Here is a 23,678-nt window from a genome sequence, read left to right on the forward strand (position 1 = left end):
TTAACAACCTCTAGAGTATAGTACCTGTTGCCCGGACATTAATTCATTGCTTGCGAAGTTGAAAATCCGAATTATTTTTAACAATTGAGCACCGATGACATCAAATGAAATTAAGTCGAAAACTTATTTTGGCAAATTGTGTCCCTGCAATTTGCTCAAAAAAAAACCACTTGATACCATCAATGCTAAATCGTTGAAAATAATTCGGATTTTGAACTTCGCGGGTCACAAATTAATATCCGGGTAGTATAATTTTAATTATTTCAACTTTATTTTAAAACGAAAATCAAATACGGCCATAATTTCAATTGATCTTGTTAAATGTTTGCAACATAAGTATTTCTTAACAAAATAATGGTAACAAATTTCGAGATAAATTTTAGCATTACACGCGACATGACATTTAATTTCAAAGATTTATATTACATTTTCCTAGATAGGAGTGTGTAACTTTTATTTAAAACGTGTACTGTAGGTCTAAGAAGATAAATATCTAAGTACATAAATGTTTACTACATGTTGTTTGCTGATTTATTTATTTAAAAAATTCCGGAAAATCAATAATTAAATTGTTTATTGTGTAAGTTCATATTATTTTGCAATGTTAAGAATATACTTAACTCGCACAATACTAAAGTTCGCCACTGGTCATTTTGTCACTTATTCGGAACAAAACAACTGAAATTAGCATTCAGCTTCCCAACCTTCCAAGTCATCGCCGTCGGTAACAAAACGATATAGAGGAGCGAACAGTACGTGGGATTATCATATATATATATATATATACACATATATACATATATATATATATTGCCGGCGTGTAGGAATTGGATAGTTGTAGTTAGAGATTTAGCGGCTCAACACGTGCTTTTTTTTGTGCTGACCTTTTCATCGCAATTATCAGGGTCCATTTGATTATTTTAACAAAAACAAGAGTTTCAAGTAAATCGTGAAGATGCCGCGCGTCATTCGCGATTCTGACGAGGAAATCGAGACTAAAAGCTGTAAGTATTTTAGCTTGATTTTTACTGCCATTTAGCGATGTCTTTGTACCACGTTCTCGAAATTCAAAACGTAACGGTCGTTTGAACTCTTCTGAATACGTTTTCACGTGAATTGCACGTATGATTATTTGTTCACTCCAAGCGGCAAACAATTAATTAAATGTATTGAAACTCAACCAAGCTTTGCTTTAAAATCCATATTTTTATAAACTTTTGAACCATGAATCTCGACAAAATCATCGGTATGATTTCACATATTTTCTTATAGTTTTTCATCAATAATTGTCTATCAAATGACAAATACAGTTACTCATAAGCCACTTTATTATTGAAAGTAATTTATGAATTCCTTAGCTATTCGAAAAACAAGAGCCACATCTGTGAGTATCACAGATTCTCCAGCACGTAGATCTACAAGAAGCAACAAACAACTTATGGTGATTGAATCATCACCAGAATCACTAGATGACAGCAACACCCGACCCAGAGTTCGTACCACTCGCAGTAGGGCTGCTACTCTAGATAAATCAGCCACAGCCATCACAGCAAAAAATTTAAGATCTAGAAAGAACTCTGCATCATCTAATCTAAGTGAAACAATTGATTTGGAAACAGAAACAATACAAAAAAGATTAACTCGTAAGGCTGCAGCTACAGCAACTGTTGCTGCTAGTACTCCTACCAAAACAAATCTGAGATCGTAAGTGTAATTTATTTTTTGGTAAACTTGATTGAATTATGAATAAAACTTTATTCTTTATTAAAAAAATATACTCAACATTATTGTTTATTTGTAACTAATAACTTTCTTTCTAGTCGCAATTTAAGAGCTGGTTCTGAAGTAAAATCAACCCCTCCACCAATAACTAGAAGTACTCGTGTTACTAGAGCAAGTTCAGTTGACCCAATTAATACACCCAATGAATTCATCGGAACTCCAAGTAATAGGAAACGCACTAGGACTTCTGTAGTACCAGTGGAACAGACAGTAAAAGAAGAAGAAGTTGAAAATGAAACTGGTGAAAGTTCGAATAATACTATTGTGGAAATTGATGGAGACTCAGGCACAGGTATTTCATTATTATTTTAAAACTTAATAAATAAAAAATTCCAAAGGCTGTAAATAATGTATACTAAATTTGATATTCTGTGTACTTTTTTAGAAAATGAATCAGTTTCTACCAAAAACAAAACTAAGAAAAAAGTAACAAAGAACAGGAAAGAAATAGGAAAAGATAATAACACTGGTAAGTTTAATTTATTTTTTCATTTTAATACATAGTGTTTATTGGCTCATATTTCTTAAAAATAAATACAATCATAACTACTATGTACACACATAAAAAAGTCATTTAATGATCTAGAGCAATCAAACTTGGATACATCTAAAACAAATGAAGAAAACATGACTGACAAATTGTGTACAACCAATGACTCAAATGGAAATCCAACATTAAAAGCACTAACAACGTACTCCAAAACTTCCAAGCTAGCATCTTTTGAATCTAGAGAAACAGAAAACTCTGAAAAAATTAATCAAATAATTACTTCTGAATCTTTAGTTTTGTTACCGGAACAAAACATGATAAAATCTGATGAATTACATTCAAATAGTAATGAAAATAATTGTTTAGTGAAAAGTAAAATTGATATTAATGATGATGAATGTGAACAGATTGATGTTGAGAATTTAACTTTAACTGATGATTCTATTGATGTAGTTAATAGTCCAAACAAAGTTGATACTCAAGACACTTTAACTTTGGATATAAAGGATCCTTATGTAAAATTGAAACGAACTAATTTAGTTGAAAAAATAGTTAGTGAAAAATTAGAGGAATATCAAAATAATAATAAATTAACTGAAGAATTGAATGAGAGCGATAGTGTCAGTCAAAACAACACAATAACAGACGCAAAAACTGCGGTAATTCTAGTAAATGACTTAGTTAATAGTAATGAATATTGTAATATCATAAAAGATCAACAACTTTTTGATTCGGGTTTGAGTCTTGATAATAGAGAAGATAATAATTTGAATACTTTTATGCATAACAGTGATGATCATATTATATCAATTGATGGTGATGATGAAATTATGAGTTTAAAATTGTCAAGTCCTGGTGAAAAAGAAATACAGAATAACGAGTTAATTGTCGAAGTTTTACCTGATAATGAAAAAGATTATTTTGATAAAATTACTGATAAATCTGTTAAGAACGTGAATAATAATGTGGTTGATAATTTTTGTTCTGAAAAGTTGAATGTTTATTTGAAAGAAAATGTACATCAAAGTAAAACAAAGTCTGAAAATTTGTCAGGAGAAAAAAATGATAATGTAGGAAATTGTGGTGCATCAAATGTTGTACAGAATAATGCAACTGAAGTAGCTAGTGAAACTGAAGACAAATTAATTTCTGGAAATAATAGTAAAGTAGACTTTTTTGAAATGATAAATGCTTCATGTGATAATTTAGTTATTTCGAATTCTTTACACGAAAAAGGTAGGCACAATGATTCGGTTTCCATGGTTGTAGATAACGATACGATTGTTTCTGTAAATGTAAGTTCTTCGATAGTCAAAACGAATTTAACAGCTACTACATCCAAGGATGTCGAAAGCAACGAAGCTGTACAATCTGCAATAGAAAATGTAAATGACAGTAAGAACTTCAACGATAGCACGCACGAAAATTATATCGAAAAAAATGATTCTATAAGTATAAATAGATTTAAAGCAGAACAAAGCAATATAGTAACTGACACAAATGAGCAGTTAGAACTAATGGACCCATCAGAGTCTAAAACAAATTCTAAAGAAAATGATGTTACTGCAAACCCTTGTGTTTTTAATGAAACTAGTTCTAATGAAATTGAGTTAAAAATGACAGAGGATAAAAACGGTATACCTTATGCTGTTACAGACGCTGATGGAGATAATGCGTCTTCGCCAATGGAAGAGGAGAAAACGCACGAAACTAGCACAGATACATCTACGAAATCCACTGAAAAAAGCAAAAGAAAATCTCAAACGCGGGTTATCGACAGCGATCTGGACGAGAGTACGGAAAATTTGTTCCAAGACATCCCGGCTGAAGAATGGTCTAAAGAGCAGTCGGAGAGAAAATCAAACATGTTTTATAAAACAAACGAAGTTGGGAATTCATTTAATGAGGACAATTCTCTCGTTAAGGTATCTGACAATGGAAAGGACGACAGGAACAAAAGCGACAAATGCAACAAGTCTGTCGACGAGAATGAAATTAAGAAGTCGCTGGTAGAGATTACCAACGTAGCTGATGAAACGGAAAATCAAGAAGTAGATCTATTGCTTTCAAAACAGGCCGGAAAGTCTTTGGAAAACAAACGCGAAAGCATCCAAAGTTCCGATTCTGTCATTCAAGATAAGACAGTCGTTCAAAATGATGCCAAGAAAAACGACAATGGTATGGACGAATCGTTTTCTAAGAGTCGTCGTTCATCGTTACAAAATAAAAATGATAGTGTTGCTGAAAAATTATCAAAATCATTAGCAGACCGTAAGTCTATGAACCGAAGTATAGAATCTTACAAAATGGAAACTCAACAATTATTTGAATCTTTGTTTAATGATTTCCGAAGAACGGACGAAAGTATAACGGATTCTTTCGACATTGTTGTAAATACGTCGAAAAAACAATCATTGCGTGATATTCCACAATCAACTGCTAAGGAACAAATAGATAAAAATTCAGAATCAGAAGTAATGGCAGTCGATGAAGCCAAAAACAGGGAATGTGGAATGAATAGATTCAATGATTTTTCAAGCAAAAGTTATAAATCTCCAATGAAAAATGATAATATTGCTGAGAAATCAGCAGTTCCGTTAAACACTTCTAATATATCGAAGCGTTTGTCACTAGATAAATCGTTAAATAAATTTTCTCGTAAATCATTTATTGATCAAATGCAAGAAGGAAAAATAGTTAGCAACGATAAAATTGGAATTGATTTCAATAAGAGCATGAATGAAATTGTCAATAAATCATCGTCTGAGTGTCAGTACCGTCTCAATAGTTCACTCAGTAATTGTTTTCATCAGACAGATAAAATGAACGAATATCAAAAAATAAAACGGTCATCTGAAGGGTCATATAAATCGAGTATTAATTCATTATTTCAAACACAAAATGAAAAAGAACCTAAAAGCAGAGAAATAGAAGTTGATGTGGCCAGTGACAAATCGCCAAATAAATCACGAAAATACTTTGATGAGTCATTTAGCAACAATGCGCATAATAACAACGGAAAAGTCTTGGCTAATGCACAAATGAAAATTTCGTTCAACAATGGAGATGAATCACAGGAAAAAAAATGTAATAAAAAGTCTCTCAAGCAGTCGTTTAATTCATCTGACGATATAGTTGATGATGACTTGAAATTAGAAGTAGAGTCTAGCAAAAATGACAAGAAAAGAAACAAATCCACTGGTAAATCTCCAAAAATATCTTTAAAATCTCCCATTAAAGCTTTCAGCGTCCAAGATGTAGAAAATCTTGAAGATTCAATGAATGAAGGCAGCTTCAAGAAAAAAAAGAAACAAGATGTTAACTCTGCGCCGTCTGTTCTAGATCATTCTCTACAAAAGAGTATCGAACGCATGAAATTTGCAAATCCGCCAAAACATGAGATTTCCACAGTCGTCCAAGTTAACTCAAGTTCAGAAAATTCAGATACTGATGACAGTCGAATTCCAAATTTCATGTTCAAATTGAGCGACACAGAAGAAACTAAGGATTCCTCTGATGAAGAGGGACTAAAAGATAATGACATCGATTCAGATATTGAAAGAGAATACAATCTTCGAGGTGACAGCATCACCAAATATTCTGACGATGACGTACCTGGAGATGACTGCCGGGCTTCCGAAGAGGAATTTTCAGATAGTGAAGATGATGGTGCTGATCTTCGAGATTTTGTCGTTCCCGACGAAGAAATAGAAGATGATGAAAGTGAAGATGAGGATGACGAGGAGGAAAAGGAGGAGGCGGAAGAGAACGAGGATGACGGAGATGCGGATGGAGATGAAAATGAAAAAGTGGATGTAGATGAAGATGAAAGTGAAGATGAAGATAGATTAAAAGATGAAAACGAGGATGCGGAAATCAGAGATTCGAAAGTAAAGAAAATTAAGCACAATATCAGTTTACAGTCTACAATGAAAAATGCAAGCGCTTGTCTGCAAAAATTGGGCTTCTCTCAGAGTTCAGGATCTGAATCGGACGATGAGGCAACGGAGAATGAAAACAAGCATGCTAAAAAACGTTTCGATAATACTGAGAAATTCCTGCAAGATTCGAAAACAACCAAAGAAAAAAATACCAGTTTGCAAAAGAAAGAAAAGAACATAAACAAAAGTTCGAAACCAATAAAGAGTAGTGTATCTATTGGTTCTGAATTTGACAATGAAGGTCAAACAAAATCTAAAAATAGAAGCATAAACGTTTCTGTAAAGAATAAAAGCTTGAATTCATCAAAACATATTAAAGATAAGAGCGCTAAGAGAAATAGCGATAGAAGTGCCAAAAACTCTAAGTCCGGTAAAAATAAAAGTGTCCACATAGAGGATAACGATAAGACTGATTCTTCGAGCAACGAGTCGGATTATTATAAAGTAGATAAAAGTGAAAGCAAAGAAATTACTTCTTCGTTGGAAGCGGAATCCGAAATGGAGGAAGGCGAAGACTCTTATCGTATTGTAAACCTCGAATCGAGAGACTTAAGTTTATTAAAGCCTAAGAATAAGAAGTTCATCGATTGCAGTACACCCAAATCAGCAGCCGCAATAAAAGCCAATTCTTCAACAAATAATCTGTCTATCTCAACATCGAGGCGTAAATCTGGAAGTTTGAGCAATCTCAGCGACACCAAGATGATATCCAGTAGGTTGAGCATTGGCGAACAGATCTCCAAGTCCATCAAAGTTGGTGATACCTCGATGAAATTAAAAGACGATGTCGAAATTTTCGCTACACCTGAAACTGTCACCAAGACTCGACAGGCATGGAAGTTAATTCCCCTCAACCACACTGCATATCCTGTTGTCGAAGATACGCCAGGCACTAAGTTTCTCAAGAAGGTTAAGCTCAACGACTCTGTCCCTGTGCTGCAATCAATCAAAAGCCGCGATCTATTATCGGCAACTAAGAAAAACAAGAAAAATAAGGAACAGGAAGTCGAGTTAGAAGCAGTTGTGTCGAAGGAACGTAAAAAATCAAAAAAACGCAAGTTATTGGATATGTCGAATGTGCCGTCAGTCGATGAGGATAGTATTTTAAAGGTTTCAAAGGAAAACAAAAAACGCGCTCGATTCGACAACTCGACAATGTCGGCAGTCAAGCAGGAAGAACAGATCGAAAGTATCGATCGCAACAACAAAATTAAGAGCAAGAAACTGCACAGAAAACAAGTTATAGATATTAAGAGAATTGAGGAAGTACCTAAAAGTAAAAAAAAGAAGAGTAAAATTACAGAGATAGCAGTGGATAAAATGGTTAAGGAGGAAAATACTCCAGAAGAAAAACTAATGAAGAAGAGTAAAAAAAAATCGTTAAACCTGCAAAAAGCTGACGAGGAAGACAAGCGTCTAGAGTCAGAAAAGTTTAAAAAGAAAAAGCTCCGAGATGCCGAAGATAAACAGCAATTCGACCGTCTAGAGTCGAAAAATAAGAGCAAGAAGCGGGTTATAAATAGTTTTGGTGATAAAACATACGGAAGCTTCGAAGAAGATTCCTACCGCGTTTCGAATGAAATTGAAACCACGAAGGAGTCGCTCAAGAAGAAACAAAAAGATCACATTGATTACACACGAAAGGAAAAGCAACTAAAGAGCTTGAAGCGCCTACCGGAGGACGTCCTTGACAACTTAACGGACGAGCCTCTTCGTCAACCAAACAAACGACAAAAGCTTTCGCGCAATAAAGAGCGCAGTCTCATTATGCCCTCGAAGTCTATGTTCAGTCCGGGCAAAATTACTCCAGAGAACCTTCGCGTAGATGACGGTTATATCCCGCTAAGCTCCACAGGCGGCACCACTCAATTTGCAGTCATCAACCTGCAAAAAGCAAAGAAAGTTGCAAAAAAAAATGCTGCAGTACTCAACTTTAGAGAAAAAATGCTTGCCAGAAATGCGCGAATGCCCACCGTTATGTATCTTTCGTATCTAAAGAAGCAAAAGGATAAGATTAACAAATGAGCAGCAGATCCGCTTGACAGTTTCAATGATTAAATTTAGCTATCGATTTTTTCTTATTTTATAATGTGAGTCGATTTTCCTTATTTATTTTTTATCACTTTCTTTCTCTTGTTTACGTAAAGCATTTATGTTTCAAAACTTAGAATCAACACTTTGATGTTGGATTCTTGATAATAATAATACCAACAAGTTTATAAGTTCACAATGATTTTATCAATATTACTAAACTACTATAATACAGATTTTGTGAATTGTTAATTTCTTGAGATAAATGTCACGACCAATTTATCGATAAGTAGCTAATGTAATTGTCAAAAGAATTTTATAATGTTGCGCAAGTATGATATGTAAATTTAAAAGTAGATAAAAAATTAAGTTTATATTGTTGGTGTCCCAATTGTCCAGACTTTTACTTGAAGAAAGAACGTTATGTTTTACATCATGACGAAGTATATGTAACGCCATTAGCCAATGCGATACAACACTGTTAATTTGTTAAATTTGCGAAGTTACTTTTAAAATATACCAAATTACATAATTATATTACTGAACCAGTGTTTCTTACTGTATAACTGAAAAAAATAGATATATAATTTGCCTCAATTGATCTTGCAGTAGTGTATCAGTAATATAAAGTAAGCAATGAATTACAATTAATTATACTTCATGGCATGGGACTACAATAATGTATATGCTGTAGACAACTTGCTTGAAGCGAATCTATTTTATTACAGAATTATTTTTCTATAATGACAAACTTTGTACACAAAACTACAATAAACAATTTGTTAAGTTTACGTGTATTTGATACTAATGATTGTAGAGATATTGTAAATCTATTCTACGTTATTTGCAATATAATTACTGTATACAATAGTTTAATAAACATTAGTAAGATGTCAACGATACATGTCTTTAAATTTCTTTTAATTGATTACTGCTACTTTCATCGATTAAACCCGAAATAAATGGAAATGTAGGCGAGGTGTTGGAATTAATTTTAAATGTAATTTAAATTATTTCTAAATGATTCTTGCTGTTATGACAAGTTAAACAATTAAAAATCTGCAGTTGTATGGAGAGCATTAGAGAATATAAAAGATTTTAAATATTCGATATAACAATTTTCCAGAAGAATTGAAGGCAATTCTTTTGTTTATAATTGATCTCATTTAAACTTTTATAACACATCGATAAAGTCTCGACGCTGATTCTATTGAGCAATAATTATATGAAAAGTTACTTGAAAGACAGTAATAATGGTCTTGAGCTTGCTATGTATAAAGGTAACTACGTTATAAAATAGCCGGGTACTAAAGTATAAAAATGTATGGCGTATAAATAAATTCTCATTTTGCCATGTCAATATAACGTAGATGCAGAATGTACCCAGGTCAAATATTAATTGACGATGATCATTGATCCGAGCGATCGAAAATTGCGATGGAATACGTCGAGCTGGACCAAGACTGAACAGATATTACGATGATATGGCTGTGATCCAACTATTTATTGTCTGTAGCTGTTGCTGCGCAATCATTATGCAATAATTAGTTGTAGAAGAAAATAGCAGTAAATCAAGTATCGGTTTAGAGTCACTACATATATTCTAACTATTCTACTGATGAGATATTTTTACGTTATTCTCTTTGTACTGATTTATCGCTAAGCTGCTCGTTATTGACGTGAAAATTATGCATCTACTTGCTTGCCTACGACGCGGACGCGGACGTCGATGTTCATTGCTGTGGGGCTGGAAGCTAGGTAATTGCGCTCACACTATCGACTCTATCAGCTCGTTGTTATTAGCCTATATTTCTATAGCCATTAGCATGTAGATATGTATAAGCGATGCTATAAAAATGTCCCGCAATTTTGCATCGCTCCGAATTAAGTTCTCAAATTGCACGTGCGCTTCTGAATGTAAATTATCGGAAACCAAAAAATACTCGAACCCGTCATAGTTCATAGTTCTGATGTTTCCTTTTTGTCCATGACAGTGTTCAAATCCGTCAATCAAAAGCAAAAACATGAGCTCTACAGAGCTTCGAAAGTACACCAATCTCACTCAAACGTGTCAGCCTTACTATTTTATTAGCTTTGAATTATTATGCAGCAATGATGTTTTCAAAGCTCTACAATGACAACCGTCTTATGAATATAAATTAACTAGATTTGTTTAGATTCTTGCGCGGGTTTGTCATGCTTCAATCGCCATTCGCTAGATCAGTGAATTAAAAAGCGAACATCGCTGAAGCGATTTCTACAACGGATTCAAGTTCAAAGTGAGAATGGAAAGCTACACGGTTAAGAAACGAGTTTGGATTTTAGACTGTTTTTTTAAGAACCGGACTAGTTGCCAGATAGGTACAGCCAAGTGTCTTTTATCCCAAAAATAGCACGGAAATCGGTTGCCATGCGTACGAATGAGCGTCGCCTATTGTTGTCCGTACAATTGCAATCATTTTGCCATCTTTTTATTCCCAATTATATACTTGCTTCACATCAGCCGAAAGCTAGTGGATTGTCAGACGATAATCAAACGAAGAATCAGAAAGTAACGGCGGTATTGAAAATTAAATTTCTGCGTCATTATACCCGTCCTTTTTCTTTGTCGAATTGCGAGTTTTTTGAATGAAGTAGACTGCTTGTAAAGTAACAAATCGTTAAGCTGACCAATCGTTATTGTAACTTTATCGGTGAAAAAATTGCAGTCGAATTCGTCCGAGCCCTTCGAGTTTATATCAGCATTTCAATTGCATTAATAATATCTCCGGACTTAATTGTTTCATCGAAGCGTCAGAAGACATTGAATTCCAGTTTCTTGATGAGTTTTAGTTATAATTAAACACATGACGTTTTAAAAATTTAATCGAACCAGCCAATTTTTGGATTCCCAGCCTTGAAATTCGCGTCGACCGCGTACTGGCGATTAGACTATAGATCGAATGAAGTACATCGATAGTTAGGCCCAAGATTAGGCATACGTATAATCGTAAGCTGTGCGGACACGCAACATAGCCGTCGAAATCAATTGCACTCGAGCGGGAAATCAATGTAGGCAAACATTTGTGACATGGCAGCCACGAGACCACTGCCGCTGGACGGCGCGGCGTTCTGGTTAATGAGTGACTCGATGAACCAGTCGAGCCTCTTATCTGGAGATCCAGTAGGACTGCAGCCCGTAAGAAACATCCGGGAGATGCTCCCAAATCGCCCTCCACTGATCTCCGTGTGCCTTCGATTCGTACCGAACGTACGACACGTTCAATCCTTCGCTACAAGCTATCGGCCAATGCACCTCCATTTTCCCCGACCATTCGCTAAATCGTGAGCTTTGCTCGACGAACAACAGCTTCTACGTTGTCATATGTTGCTAGTGTAATAATTATACCATTACCATGAATTAATTGTTGATACGAAATGACATTTAGTCAACGAAAACTTGAAGCAGTGGAAGATTCGAAAAGCTCAAGCTCCAATGAGCCTCTGCAGTCTGCATGGCTCAGTGACGTAGCCGCGAATTCTCAATACTAGTAGTACCCACCAATAACGACTTGTAGTATAAAGATTGAATGGTTCGAACAAAGCATTGAATTGGGACCGAGAGAGATCAATACGAGCACATCGGAAAGATGGACATATGTAGCGAATGTTTGATGGGCTGCTTCAACGGCTACCGATGATTAACGATACGCATTCACAAGCTGTTTGCCATATTTCGATCGATCGATCTATCGGTAAGCAGCATTAGCGGAAGCAAGCAAGAAAAGCTCTCGATGATCGGCGGACGGCCGAAGCGAAGGAGAGCGTCAGCGGTCGCTCTGCCCCAGTTGCAAGCTCGCGAGTTCGCCTGTCCGACTGGTCGCCGCGCCACGACCGTTGGAGTGGCGCCCGATGCCAGAGAGCAAGGGCCGACCTCGCCACGCACTAGTCCGCTCGTCGGCCGACCGATCCCAAATGCCAGCCGGCGCGGTCAGCTCGGCTCAACGGAGCGAGCTTGCGGCGGCGGCGCGGTGGGCGGGGGGCCGCCGCTCGCGTCCGAGGGACGAGCGAGGGACGCGCGGCCGCTAGTCGCCGCGCGATGATCCGCCGAGCAGTCTGGCTGGTGTGGGTGTGCGCGCTGAGGGCCGCCGTCGCTGCCGCGCTCGCCAGCAGCGGCAGCCTCGCCACGAGTAAGCCTCGCGCGGAGCCCCGACGAGCGAGCCGACAATGCGCCCATTGTCGGCGACGCTTATCCACTTGCGCGGCGGCCGCGGATGCGTGCCCTCGCTGCCCGCGCGCCCGCCAGATTTCTGAATCGACGCGCTGCCGCGCGGCTTGCCGGCAGGTCCAGCGGCGCCGTGGAACGACACCTGGACGGACAAGCTGAAGCAGAGCCTGCTGGCCAAGTACGACAAGTTCGCCAGGCCGTCGCAGCACTGGAACGCGACCACGGTCAGCCTGAAGATCAACGTGCAGACGCTGGAGGTGGTAAGTGGCGGCGCGCTCGCTCGCGTGGCATTCGACTGCGGCTCACGCAATTGTCGTTGTTGCTGTTGCCATTGCCATTGCTGCTGCCGTTGCTGCGGCTGCTGCTGCTGCTGCTGCTGCTTCGGTCGCCGAAAACGCGCGTCTGCGGGACGCGGCACCGACTAGGACGATACGCTCAACGTCATGGCCGCCAACGTCTGGCTAGTCATGGTAATGAGCCCGCACTCGGGCACTTAGGCCATTAGCGTCGAACCGAATCGAATGTCAAAGCCGCACGACGCTGATCGGCAGAGCTGGAACGACGACAAGCTCAGGTGGAACTCCTCGGACTACGGCGGCCTACAGAGCGTCAATCTGGCCGCCCACGAGATCTGGCTGCCCGACGTCTACCTGCTCAACAGGTGAGCGCGCTGCTCGCGGCCAGCTGGCTGCGTGGCCACTCTGAACGTTGCGTATGGCATGCCTTGGACAGCGCGGCCCACGGCATGGAGTACTACGGCGACCGGCATTGCGTGGTCAGCGAGGAAGGCATGGTGCTGTGGGTCACACCGACCATCTTCCACGGATACTGCCATCTGGACTTCGCGCTCTGGCCCTTCGAGGCCGACACCTGCCGGCTGAGTCTCAGCTCGTGGACCTACGACGGCAGCCAAGTGGACCTACGGCTGCTCGCTTCCGGCGTGGAGGTCAGTCGCCCCCCCCCCCTCCTCTCCCTCTCCGCCCCCTTCACCGACTTCCTGGCTCGCTCACGCGGGTGCTCGTTGTGCCGTGCTGCAGCTCCACGACTACGTGGCCATCAGCGAGTGGATCGTGAGGAACGCGACGGCCAGCCGCAGGGAGGAGAGCTTCGACTGTTGCCCCGAGGCCTACGTCACCCTGGACTTCGAGTTCGAGCTGTCGCGCTCGGCCGAGCTCTACTACCACGTCGTGTTCGCGCCCACTGTGCGTCGGTATCCGCGGCCAGATTCACCGCTCCGGCGGCCGTCGCGGCAGCCTGCCGACACTCACGCTCTGCCGCTCGCTCGCTCATCTTTCAGCTATCGTGCTGCTGTCGCTGCTCACCTTCTGGCTGCGGCCCCAGAGCGAGCTCAAAATCCTCATCAACGCGTGCGTGGTGCTCGTGGTCGTGCTCTACCTCGTGTACTTCGGATACAAGGTGCCGCCGCGATTCGACAGCATGCCGATCATCGGTAAGCTCGCCAGGGAAGCGTTGGGGGACTCGGGGGGAGAGAGCGATTGCCAATTGCGTCTGGTCCGATTGTTGCGCAGTCAGGTTCTATAGCGGCTGCCTCTACCAGGCGAGCATCTCGATGGTCGTCTCCGCGATAGTCATCCACATCGACAAGCTGTCGGCTCACGCGCGCGTACCACGGCCGATAAGGCGCCTGCTGCTGGGCCGCGCGGCCCGCTACCTGGGCCTCGGCCACATCGTCCGAGAGGTGAGTGGTGCGCGCGCGCCCGCGAGCCTCGTCGCCGCGACTGACGGATCGCTGATCGCAGATCGAGGCGCGCAAGTCGGTAGCCGAGCAGGAGCTGTGCGAGAGCCACCTGATGGACATCTCGCTGACGACCACTCCATTCGCTAGCCTCGACGACGCTCAGCGGCAGCAGCAGCAGCAGCAGCAGCAGCAGCGGCACCAGCAGCAGCAGCAGCAGCAGCAGCAGCTGCCGCCGCCACCACCGCCATCGCCATCGCCAGATTCCGGCAGGAGCATTACCAACCTCGAGTGGACCCTCGCTGCCACGGCCATCGACCGCCTTGTCTTTCTCGTCTTCTGCTTGGCGTTCGCCGCGCTAGCCATTTGCTGCGTACGCTTGCGCAGATTCACCTTCCCCAGCGACAACGTCCCCTACTGGCACACCTAGAATTTCTCGCGACATCAACTTTGCGCCGACGGCTACGCGCATAGGCTACTAATCAGACACACGCTGTCACTGGCCAAATAGAGGGCTTTTATTACGCCATACAAGAGCATCGGTTTTTATCAAATTGTTATTGTTATACGCTACGTGTACATACAAATATATCAACAAATTATCATGTAAAGCGACTGTATAATTAAGTGTAAATGCGCGCGCGTGCCTCCGAGAGGTCCCTCTGCGCAACGAACAATCGACAATTTACCAAAAGTGCTGTTCGATCGGCCGCTGGCAGCGCCGAGTGATCGATGACTGGTTCGCCCCGACGAGGCTCACTCCCTTCGTGCTCCGAAAGTTATCATAAATATACATAAAAAAGTGCTTTCGCCCGAGGCGACAAAATGCAAGCTTGACCGTGACTTGACTTGAGAGAAGAAATGTATAAGAGAAAAGAAAAAAAGAAAAAGAAAAAGAAAAAAAAAAAAAAAAATAAGAAGCGATAAACCGCCTGCGGAGTGAGCTTGTCGGGAGCTGCGGGCATCGAGCTCGAGGCGACTAGTACGACACGAGCATTTCGTAGAGGACGAGGTCGCCGGCGACGTGCACGGTGTCGACGAGCGACGGCTGCAGCCTGTGTCTAAACTCGGCGATCATCCTGTCGTTGAGCCAGATCACGTAGGCCTCATGCTCACAGCGGACCCTGCGGAAGAACGAAAGCGTTGAGGGAGCGTGGCCGGCGAAGGGCGAAGGGCGAAGGGCGAAGGGCGAAGGGTCGATCTTACGTCAAGAGGAACTCGCGGCCGGGGGTCCAGGACTGGCCGTGGTGGCGCTCCTCCTTCTGCCAGCTGCCGTCGCTCCAGCAGTTCATCACCAAGCAGGAGGGTGCGTTGCCGTAGTGGTAGCGGGGATTGAGGTGCAACGCGATCTCCGGATGCGGATAGATCGTCTTGCCCCTCTGCAGGTTCACGTAAAACCTGAAGTGGCCGTGTGTGCGGTTAGCGGCGAACGAGGGTGCCGTCGGTCGACACTCACGAGTGCGGCAGCAGCTTCAGTCTGCCCTTGATGGTCAGCCGAGCCCCGATGCCGAGGCCGTTGGGCAAGTCAACGAGCGCGGGCAGCTCCTGGCAAGCAAGTCCGCGTGTAGGCGCACTCGGCGGCCACGGCCGCTCGCGAGCTTACCAGGTTCGAGTTCAGGGCCGCGCCGTCGACCAGGCGGAGCGCTCGGTCTGGCTGGCCGGCCCGCGGCTCGGGGTACACGTCGGCGCTGTCTTGCCGGACCTTGGCCTGTTCCACGTGGTCGTTGAGTTCGAATCCGGCGACGTCCTCGAGCGGGAGCCGATAGGCGAACGCGCAGAAGTGCTCGCCGTCGATGGCCACCTGGCGAGAGATGACGAGGGGCTGAGTCGCGCGGGCAGGGTTGCCTGCCTACCTACCTACCAACCTACCTACCTACCTGAAACTCGTTCTGCGTGCAGAATATGGTCAGCTGGAAGAAGCGGCCACGGCGGAAGATATAGCCGCGCGAGGCGAGCGGCGAGCAGGTCTCCTCCTCTTGCCAGCATCCCTTCAGCTTGGAGTTGCGCACCACGTAGCCTCGGTCCAGCCGGGGATTGAAGTGGAGCGCCACGTTTTGCGGATTCCTGCAGGTCAGGTTGACCGAGAACCTGCGCGCGCGCGCGGTGTCGCGCGGCCCAATCAAGCCGCGAGCGTGAGCAATTTGGCCATTTGTCCGACTTGACTCGGCTCCACTTAAACTAATTTTGACGCGACATTGCCCGAACGAGCGTCCTGCTTCGGCTGCGACTCGCTCTCTACGCGATATCACCGTTTCGCTTGGCAACGTCTGCGCGCTCGTTTCGCCGTCGCTTGTTATCGCTCGCACCGCGGATCACTTCGCAAAAAATCGCAGGCCGCCTTCCAGCGCTCGCTTCTTGTTTTTCAAGCGCGCCTCGCTACTTTCAACTTCATGCCTAATGCTCGACATTTGCGCCCTATCCTATCGTTTTCAACAATCCTTTCCATACGGTAGCTTGCAAATTTCGGACCGCCTTTGTGTTATCATTTTCCTTTTCGCCGCTGGCAAATAACCGAACGTTAGTTACATCCACGTACACCGACCAATTGCCACGGGACTCCTTTCCGTGCACCTCTGGCTTTCGATTTCATCTAGTTTTCATTTTCGAATTTGACATTTATACGCGATTCGCGAGCACGAAGTTCAAATATATCTTAGAACATTAGTTTCGCGAAAGTTGTAAGAAACATTAATTCACGGACAGCACGTTTGAAATAAAAAAACGCGTAGTAACGTGCAGCACAAGAACGAAAACGTTTAGCACGAAAATTAGCCTTATTGTTAATTCGCCAAACAATTTTAAACTTGATCAACATTTACTGACGATTTTTGATATTTGCATTTGAAATTGGCAGTTTTTCATTATCTGTCCTACACCTAAGTACATAGTAACCTTCAGTCGGAAAAAGCGCTCGCTCTGTCTTACCTTGTTGCGTCGATGGGTATGTAGCCGGTGACGATTATCGTTGACGATGGCTTCAAATCCTCTAACGCGTATAGGGTTCCCGTCCTCTGTGAAAACATGTTGCTTAATACGCGGCGCCAATTTGCGCATTTCATGCTCGTAGCACTTTGTCACTCGGTTGACCGATAACAGAGTTTGAATTTTGATTGTGCGTCTTACGAGACAGGTATTTTAAATGAGCGAGCAAAGCAAGCGTGCCAGTGATTTGTTGATTACATGCGCCGCGACTAGAAAACAAACAAGTGTACGAAAACAAATGTTTTCAATCAGTTGCGAGTACTCGAGCGCGACAATGATAACAAGTATGAACGCGTTAATTAACAAACTATTGTTATTACTCTCGGTCGGAGAATGCGAGTCGATCGATGAATTGCATAATAGTTAAAGAGTTGCTCAAGCGAACTCCATTGAGAGTAGAGTCCGACGGGAAACCCATTGACAAATAAAGGAAATCTACAACTGGAATTCGAAGCGCTATAGGCCAGTAGTGTGCACAACCAAGCAGACGCGGCGACAGACATTGTGCACAAGTGGCATACTCCAGCTGATGTTGGTCTGCGCCGTAGACGTCACTTTTTTCAGTCTACAACTCGATCAGCTTGAACGATTGCGATCGAGGGGAAATCAAGGTAAACGGTGATACTCACGACGGGCACAGATTCGGGATCGTCGAACGTGAAATGTTTGAGCGCCTCGTTCCTTCGTGCAACAACGACGCTCGGCCACTCGCGCGACATTGTTGTCATTGCTGCCCACTCACTTTTGCCTAGCACGGATACTTAATACGCACTGCCAAGAGCGTACACTTACAGTCGCAGCCGCAATGCCGCATACCTACACATATACTTACATGGCCAAGTGTCATGCGCACACTTGTTTACCGACTCTCTGTTGCTGCTTGACGCACTCTTGCCTATAAACGTCAACTCAAATAATAATTCACGTAGATATTACTTTGACATTCTTTTTATTACACCTTACATACTTTCCCACAATGATCGGTGCGTTGCTACGTGACAGGGGCACTTCGCTCAAGCAACCAACTTCCACACACATAAAGCTACATCGATTCTTTTTTAACCAGCCTTCGTTCGTGCTTTTTTCATTATTATTTATTCGTTATTCAACAATTGCAACATACGTAACAACCTTCGTGAATCTTTCTTTTCTTATCTAGAGGTCATTTAATGTTGGAGTTATCAAAGTGCTTTTCGTTGTTACTTGTATATATTATTACGAAATATAAGGGGCTCTTTTTATTAAATTTCTTAATTTTTTGTTAAAAAAATTATTTGTACTTTGATCGGTTTTGCTTCGAATATGTACAGGCCGAAAGGCTTGTAGGAAGGCCGTATCTATAGTTGTCCGATGGACATTTTAATAATATTTTCTTGCGAAAATTGTTACAAATTGAACAGTGATTATCACTGCCAATAATAAATTGGCACAATGTTGATTCATTTTCGATAATAACAACAACAATAGCAACGAAAAAACGATTTTCGCCTGAAAATTTTTGCCCACCTTGATGAAGATGACGACTATGATTCGTTCTAAAATCTACAAATGATTGCCATTGTTAAACACAATCCCAACAAGAAAAAAAGCATTCTGTCACGATATGTCCATCGACTAGAGCAGTTGTGACGAAAAAAGAAAAGTAATAGAGAAATAACAAGATGACCGCGTATATAAAAATCTTTCAATGGCCTAAATCAAATGAGGCGTGTGAGCTGAGCGGCCATATATATATAAAACATTTTTATAAGCGTGCAACTATATGCAAAGGGTTTGTAAAAACTTTAGATATAAATCGAGCTAATCGATCCTTTAAAATATCTTTTTGTTGTAAAGCCAATAGAGCTCACAATGTTTATCGAGTATTCTCATGCGATTGCGCGTCCAGATACACACTTAGGTACAAGCAAATGTAACTGAAATATTTCATATAAAGCTGTAAATGAATAAACAGACATATATAGATAAGCATCTGGCTTTAAAAAAATGAATACCAATTATTATGATAAAACGCAAAGGGCATTGCATGAACTTAAATATCACGAGGTTCATGAGGATCGGGCAGTTTCTGCCAACTAGGCTCGACTCCCCAAATTTCACGGGCGTATTCTGCGATCGTTCGGTCCGATGAAAACTTGCCGGATGAAGCGATGTTGTGAATGGCCATTTCCACCCATTTAGACTCGTCCTGTGAAACGAGCAAATATTAATTAGGGCTGGCGTGGCAACTTGCGATGGTATATTAGAGAAAGAAGTACCAGATAAGTTTTCGATACTCGGTCTTGACACTGAATATAGCTCTCGTAATCGGCCAAAAGATAAAATCTGTCCCATTTGAGAAGAATATCGATGATGTCATGGAATTCAGAAGGGTTATTGGGACTGAAGAAGCCCCCTTGAATTTGATCGATGCATTGTTTAGCTTCAGGCAGTTTATTGAGATAATCATGAGCATTGTATCCTTTCTTTTTTAAGGCTTCCACCTCCTCAACGGTCATGCCGAAAATGAAAATGTTGTCGTTGTTCATCTCTTCAGCCATTTCAACGTTGGCTCCGTCGAGTGTGCCAATCGTCAAGGCGCCGTTCAGCTGCAAGATAATAGTAGTAATAATAACGACAATAATGGCAATAGTGGAAATAATGTGCAGAATTAACCCGGATTTTGACGAGATTAAAAGCGAGCGAACGTGTAGGGCGGACGGTCGTACCATGAACTTCATGTTTCCAGTGCCAGAGGCTTCGGTTCCGGCAGTGGAAATCTGCTCGCTGAGATCGGCCGCAGGTATGATTTTCTCAGCCAGCGTGACCCTGTAGTTCTCGAGGTAGATGACTTTGAGCTTGTCACCGATAATGGGATCGTTGTTGACGACATTGGCGACGCTGCAGATGAGCTTGATGATCTTCTTGGCAGTGTGATAGCCAGGCGCGGCCTTGCCACCGATCATGACGGTGCGCGGTACCACGGGTTTCGTGGGGTTCGCTTTGATGCGATTGTACATGGTGATGATGTGCATACAGTTGAGCAGCTGGCGCTTGTACTCGTGGATGCGCTTCACCTGGATGTCGAAAATGGACGAAGGATTGACCTTGACGCCGTAATCCTTCTCCAGCATCTCGGCCAGCCGCATCTTGTTTTCCTGCTTGACCTTAACGATGGCGCGCTGGAAGGAGGGGTCATTAGCGTACTGTTTAAGCTGGACCAGCTGCTCCAGGTGGGTGGTCCATTCGCTGCCAATCTTCTCCTCGATCACGTCGGACAGGTTAGGGTTGCAAAGCAGCAGCCACCTCCTCGGAGTGATGCCATTGGTCTTGTTCTGGAACTTTTCGGGAGTGAGTTCGTAGAAATCACGGAAGCTGTGAAGGAGAAAACACGAATGCGTGAGGCAGAGTGAGTGTAGTTGGGTCGAGGATGAGCCGGCGAGGAGACCTACACCGAGTCCTTAAGGATCTCCGAGTGGATGCGCGCGACGCCGTTGATGGCGTGGCTGCCGACGATGGACAGGTGGGCCATGTTGACGCGCTTCTCGCCCTCCTCCTCGATGAGCGACATGCGGCGTAGGCGGTCAAGGTCCCCGGGGAACTTGGCCTCGACTTGCTTAAGGTGCAGAAAGTTGATGTGGTAGATGATCTGCAGGTGGCGCGGCAGGATGCTGTCGAGCATGCTGCACGGCCAGCGCTCGAGCGCCTCAGGCAGGACGGTGTGGTTGGTGTAAGCGCAGCTGCGCACCGTCAGCTCCCAGGCCTTCTCCCAACTAAGACCCTCGATGTCGATGAGGATGCGCATGAGCTCGGGGATGGCCAACGAGGGGTGGGTGTCGTTCAGCTGGATGGCCACCTTGTCGGGGAAGGCTTCGAAGTCGGTGCGGTGGTGCTCGCGACTGCCGAACTTGCTGGACTTGTAACGGCGGATGATGTCCTGCAGCGTGGCCGCCACCATGAAGTACTCCTGCTTGAGGCGCAGCTCCTTGCCCTCGAAGAAGTTGTCGTTGGGGTAGAGCACGCGCGAAATGTTCTCGGCGAGGTTGCGGTCGATCACCGCCTGGATGTAGTCCCCGTCGTTGACTGAGGACAGAGGCAGAGACGGCGTAAGTTCGCGAACGGCGGTCAGCGAGCGCGGCACACTCACAGAACTTGAGGTTGAACTCGACCGGTGACTTGGCCGACCAGAGCCTAAGCGTATTGACCACGTTGTTCTTGTAGCCGGGGATGGGGTTGTCGTAGGGCATGGCGAAGACCACTTGCGTGTTGACCCACTTCTTGCCTTCGGGCGTGTCGACCACGTGGCCGTAGAAGTTGACCGGCAGCATGAACTCGGGGCGCGCCTTCTCCCAGGGGTTGCCGTAGCGCAGCCAGTCGTCCGGCTCCTCGTGCTGCTCGCCGTTGCGGATCTTCTGCGCGAAGATGCCGTACTCGTAGCGGATCCCGTAGCCGTAGGCGGCCAGGCCCAGCGTGGCCATGCTGTCGAGGAAGCAGGCGGCCAGGCGGCCAAGGCCGCCGTTTCCCAGGCCCGCGTCCTCCTCCAGCTCCTCCAGCTCCTCGATGTCCAGCCCCATCTGGCGCACGGACGGGTGGCTCATGAGCGTTCGCCGAGCGCAGGCCCCTGCCTCGGCCACTCGCTCGCTCTCTCATTCACTCACCTGGTACATGGCCTCGTCGCAGGCGCCTTGGATGCCCAGGTTGATCATCGTGTTCTGCAGCGTGCGCCCCATGTAGTACTCCAGCGACAGGTAGTAGACTCTCTGCGAACCAGAGGCCGGTCGCGTCAACGAGGGCAGCGAGGCGAGCTAATTGCGGACGAGCCGACGGTGAACCGCCGGTTGCGCAACGCCGTGCGTCCGACGCGTCGGGCGAGCGCCCGACGGACCCGAGCTCGCGTCGCGCCGGTCCCTCGCTCGCTAGCTCGCGGCTGGCCGAGCCGATGCCCGCGGGGAGGGCGCCCACTGCCGATCGCTGGCGACTTTGCAAGCGTCCGGCATTGTTCGCGTAAAAATAAGGTGGCATATAGGTCGGCCCGATGTCGCGCGCCATCGGCGCGGCATTGGCGTTTTTCGCAACGCCGCGTTTTCCTCGTCCGATAGCCTACGATAACAAAACAATCCGTAGAACAGCCAAGCCGTATCTCGGCCGCGAGCTTTTTACCACGGTCCATGGACGCTGTTTATCTGCGCCTTATCGCGCGCCTATTGTTAGAGTCGCTCGGCCGACTCGTGTCAATAACGCGACCCCGCAGGCGCCATCGGTCCGCCGTTGCCGGCCGACGTCCATCTGTGAACCGACGCGAACCGACGCGAACCGACGCAAACCGACGCGAACCGAGCGGTCGCTAGTTGGGAACGACATTGAAGCACGCCCGTCGAATAACCGGCCGGACCGAGGCGCCGAGTCGAGTCTCGAGTGCCGCGGAGACTGGAAAAAAGAAACGCGGCGCACGTGCTGCTGCTGCTGCTGCTGCCAAGAGTCGGGGCTGTTGGCGGCCAGCTCGCAGGCATCTCCAACACAGCTGGGCGAGCGAATGTCGAGGCCAGCAGCGAAGAGCCTTTACCGAAATAACACTCGCCAGGCGGCTGCTTAGCCCGACAAAGTACGCGGAACAACAAACAAAATACGCGGCTGTCATTGCGGCAGCGTTATTGCACGGTCAAATAAGACGAACGAGATGGCACACCAGTTGTAAGGCTATATCATCACACCATGAAACACTATATGCCACCATGTGGCCGTTGTTATGATTATCGTCTAGCTAAGTACCTTGGGATCATTCTCGTAGTAATACTGCTGGGTGCGGATCCACCTTGAGACGAGGTTGTCCTTGACGCTGTGCGCGAGGGCGAAGTAGTAGTCGCGAGAAGTGGCTACGTTACGGTCCTTCACCAGGGTGTAGTGGAGGTGTCTATTGAAGGTCTTCTTGAAGTTGGCGACATTTTCCACATCGACGATGCCCCTCACCGAAATCTGTTTTCGCTTCTCGCGATCGGCCTCGCTCACCGACATTTTTCTCGAGTAACAATCGCACCCGACGACCTGTACTAGCAAATAATCAACACTATCTAGGCGCGCCCACCGAGTATATCTATTAACGACTAAGTCGGCGACGAGCCGATAGTGAATGACACGCACAGACGTTGGATTCTGCTTCTTTGCGCTGCTGCTACTGTTGCTGCTTGCTCGAGTTGCTCCGCTCTTCTACTGCAGACAGAGGGCAAAGTCGCCGCACGACCAACACGAGCATGTGCAGCCAGCAGTGGGTTCTCACCTTGGAGAAGGTCATGCCGCTGGCGCTCTCTTGCGGCAGCCGATGAGGAGGCCAACAAGCATTGCAGGCAGAACAGGCTGCCGGCTGCCCGCTGCAGGCAGGAGGTGAGCTAGCGAGGAAGCCCCAAAGGCCTGTACATAGTTGCGTCCGCGTGTAGCCGTGGAACGCGCCACTTTTTGAATGCACCTAGCTCATTCAGACTTTCTCCTCCACGATTAATAATTTTGATTAAATTTGTTCCGAAGCAGATGAACAAGTATAAACAGCTTTTCATACGCCTCCCTCCAATATTGAAA

At 44.7% G+C, this 23,678-nt stretch overlaps 4 protein-coding genes across 8 annotated transcripts; 2 read left to right on the forward strand and 2 right to left on the reverse strand.

Annotated features, from left to right (window-relative positions):
• Positions 1–859: 859 nt before the first annotated feature.
• LOC131671038 (dentin sialophosphoprotein-like) lies at positions 860–9,302 on the forward strand. The gene is made up of 5 exons (XM_058947148.1): positions 860–1,004; positions 1,359–1,704; positions 1,821–2,074; positions 2,168–2,251; positions 2,369–9,302. The coding sequence occupies exons 1-5, from the start codon at positions 956–958 to the stop codon at positions 8,236–8,238; spliced, it is 6,603 nt and encodes a 2,200-aa protein (XP_058803131.1). The 5' UTR covers positions 860–955; the 3' UTR covers positions 8,239–9,302.
• Positions 9,303–12,759: 3,457 nt separating this feature from the next.
• LOC131671079 (acetylcholine receptor subunit alpha-like 1) lies at positions 12,760–14,580 on the forward strand. The gene is made up of 7 exons (XM_058947224.1): positions 12,760–12,921; positions 13,003–13,112; positions 13,184–13,397; positions 13,489–13,657; positions 13,749–13,901; positions 13,981–14,150; positions 14,212–14,580. Exons 1-7 carry the CDS (start codon positions 12,895–12,897, stop codon positions 14,575–14,577), a joined length of 1,209 nt encoding a protein of 402 aa, XP_058803207.1. The 5' UTR covers positions 12,760–12,894; the 3' UTR covers positions 14,578–14,580.
• Positions 14,581–15,119: 539 nt separating this feature from the next.
• Positions 15,120–17,996, reverse strand: LOC131671080 (galectin-9-like). Of its 4 annotated transcripts, none has more exons than XM_058947226.1 (7): positions 17,759–17,996; positions 17,073–17,158; positions 16,025–16,211; positions 15,751–15,948; positions 15,604–15,692; positions 15,354–15,545; positions 15,120–15,271 (listed from the first exon to the last, which is right to left on the reverse strand). In XM_058947226.1, exons 1-7 carry the CDS (start codon positions 17,855–17,857, stop codon positions 15,127–15,129), a joined length of 996 nt encoding a protein of 331 aa, XP_058803209.1. In that variant the 5' UTR covers positions 17,858–17,996; the 3' UTR covers positions 15,120–15,126. The 4 variants fall into 4 exon arrangements, with proteins under 4 accessions (XP_058803209.1, XP_058803208.1, XP_058803211.1 ...); XM_058947225.1 differs by having other exon boundaries at positions 16,025–16,235; XM_058947228.1 differs by having other exon boundaries at positions 17,073–17,694; positions 17,759–17,928.
• Positions 17,997–18,901: 905 nt separating this feature from the next.
• LOC131671078 (glycogen phosphorylase) lies at positions 18,902–23,383 on the reverse strand. 2 transcript variants are annotated; one of them, XM_058947223.1, is made up of 8 exons: positions 23,247–23,383; positions 22,878–23,150; positions 21,767–21,868; positions 21,256–21,682; positions 20,561–21,191; positions 19,838–20,483; positions 19,388–19,717; positions 18,902–19,317 (listed from the first exon to the last, which is right to left on the reverse strand). In XM_058947223.1, exons 2-8 carry the CDS (start codon positions 23,118–23,120, stop codon positions 19,162–19,164), a joined length of 2,535 nt encoding a protein of 844 aa, XP_058803206.1. In that variant the 5' UTR covers positions 23,121–23,150; positions 23,247–23,383; the 3' UTR covers positions 18,902–19,161. The 2 variants fall into 2 exon arrangements, with proteins under 2 accessions (XP_058803206.1, XP_058803205.1); XM_058947222.1 differs by having other exon boundaries at positions 22,878–23,328.
• Positions 23,384–23,678: the final 295 nt, after the last annotated feature.

This window comes from Phymastichus coffea, unplaced genomic scaffold, assembly GCF_024137745.1.
Source record: "Phymastichus coffea isolate CEN01 unplaced genomic scaffold, Cenicafe_Pcof_1.1 PCOF00118, whole genome shotgun sequence".
NCBI lineage: Eukaryota > Metazoa > Arthropoda > Insecta > Hymenoptera > Eulophidae > Phymastichus > Phymastichus coffea.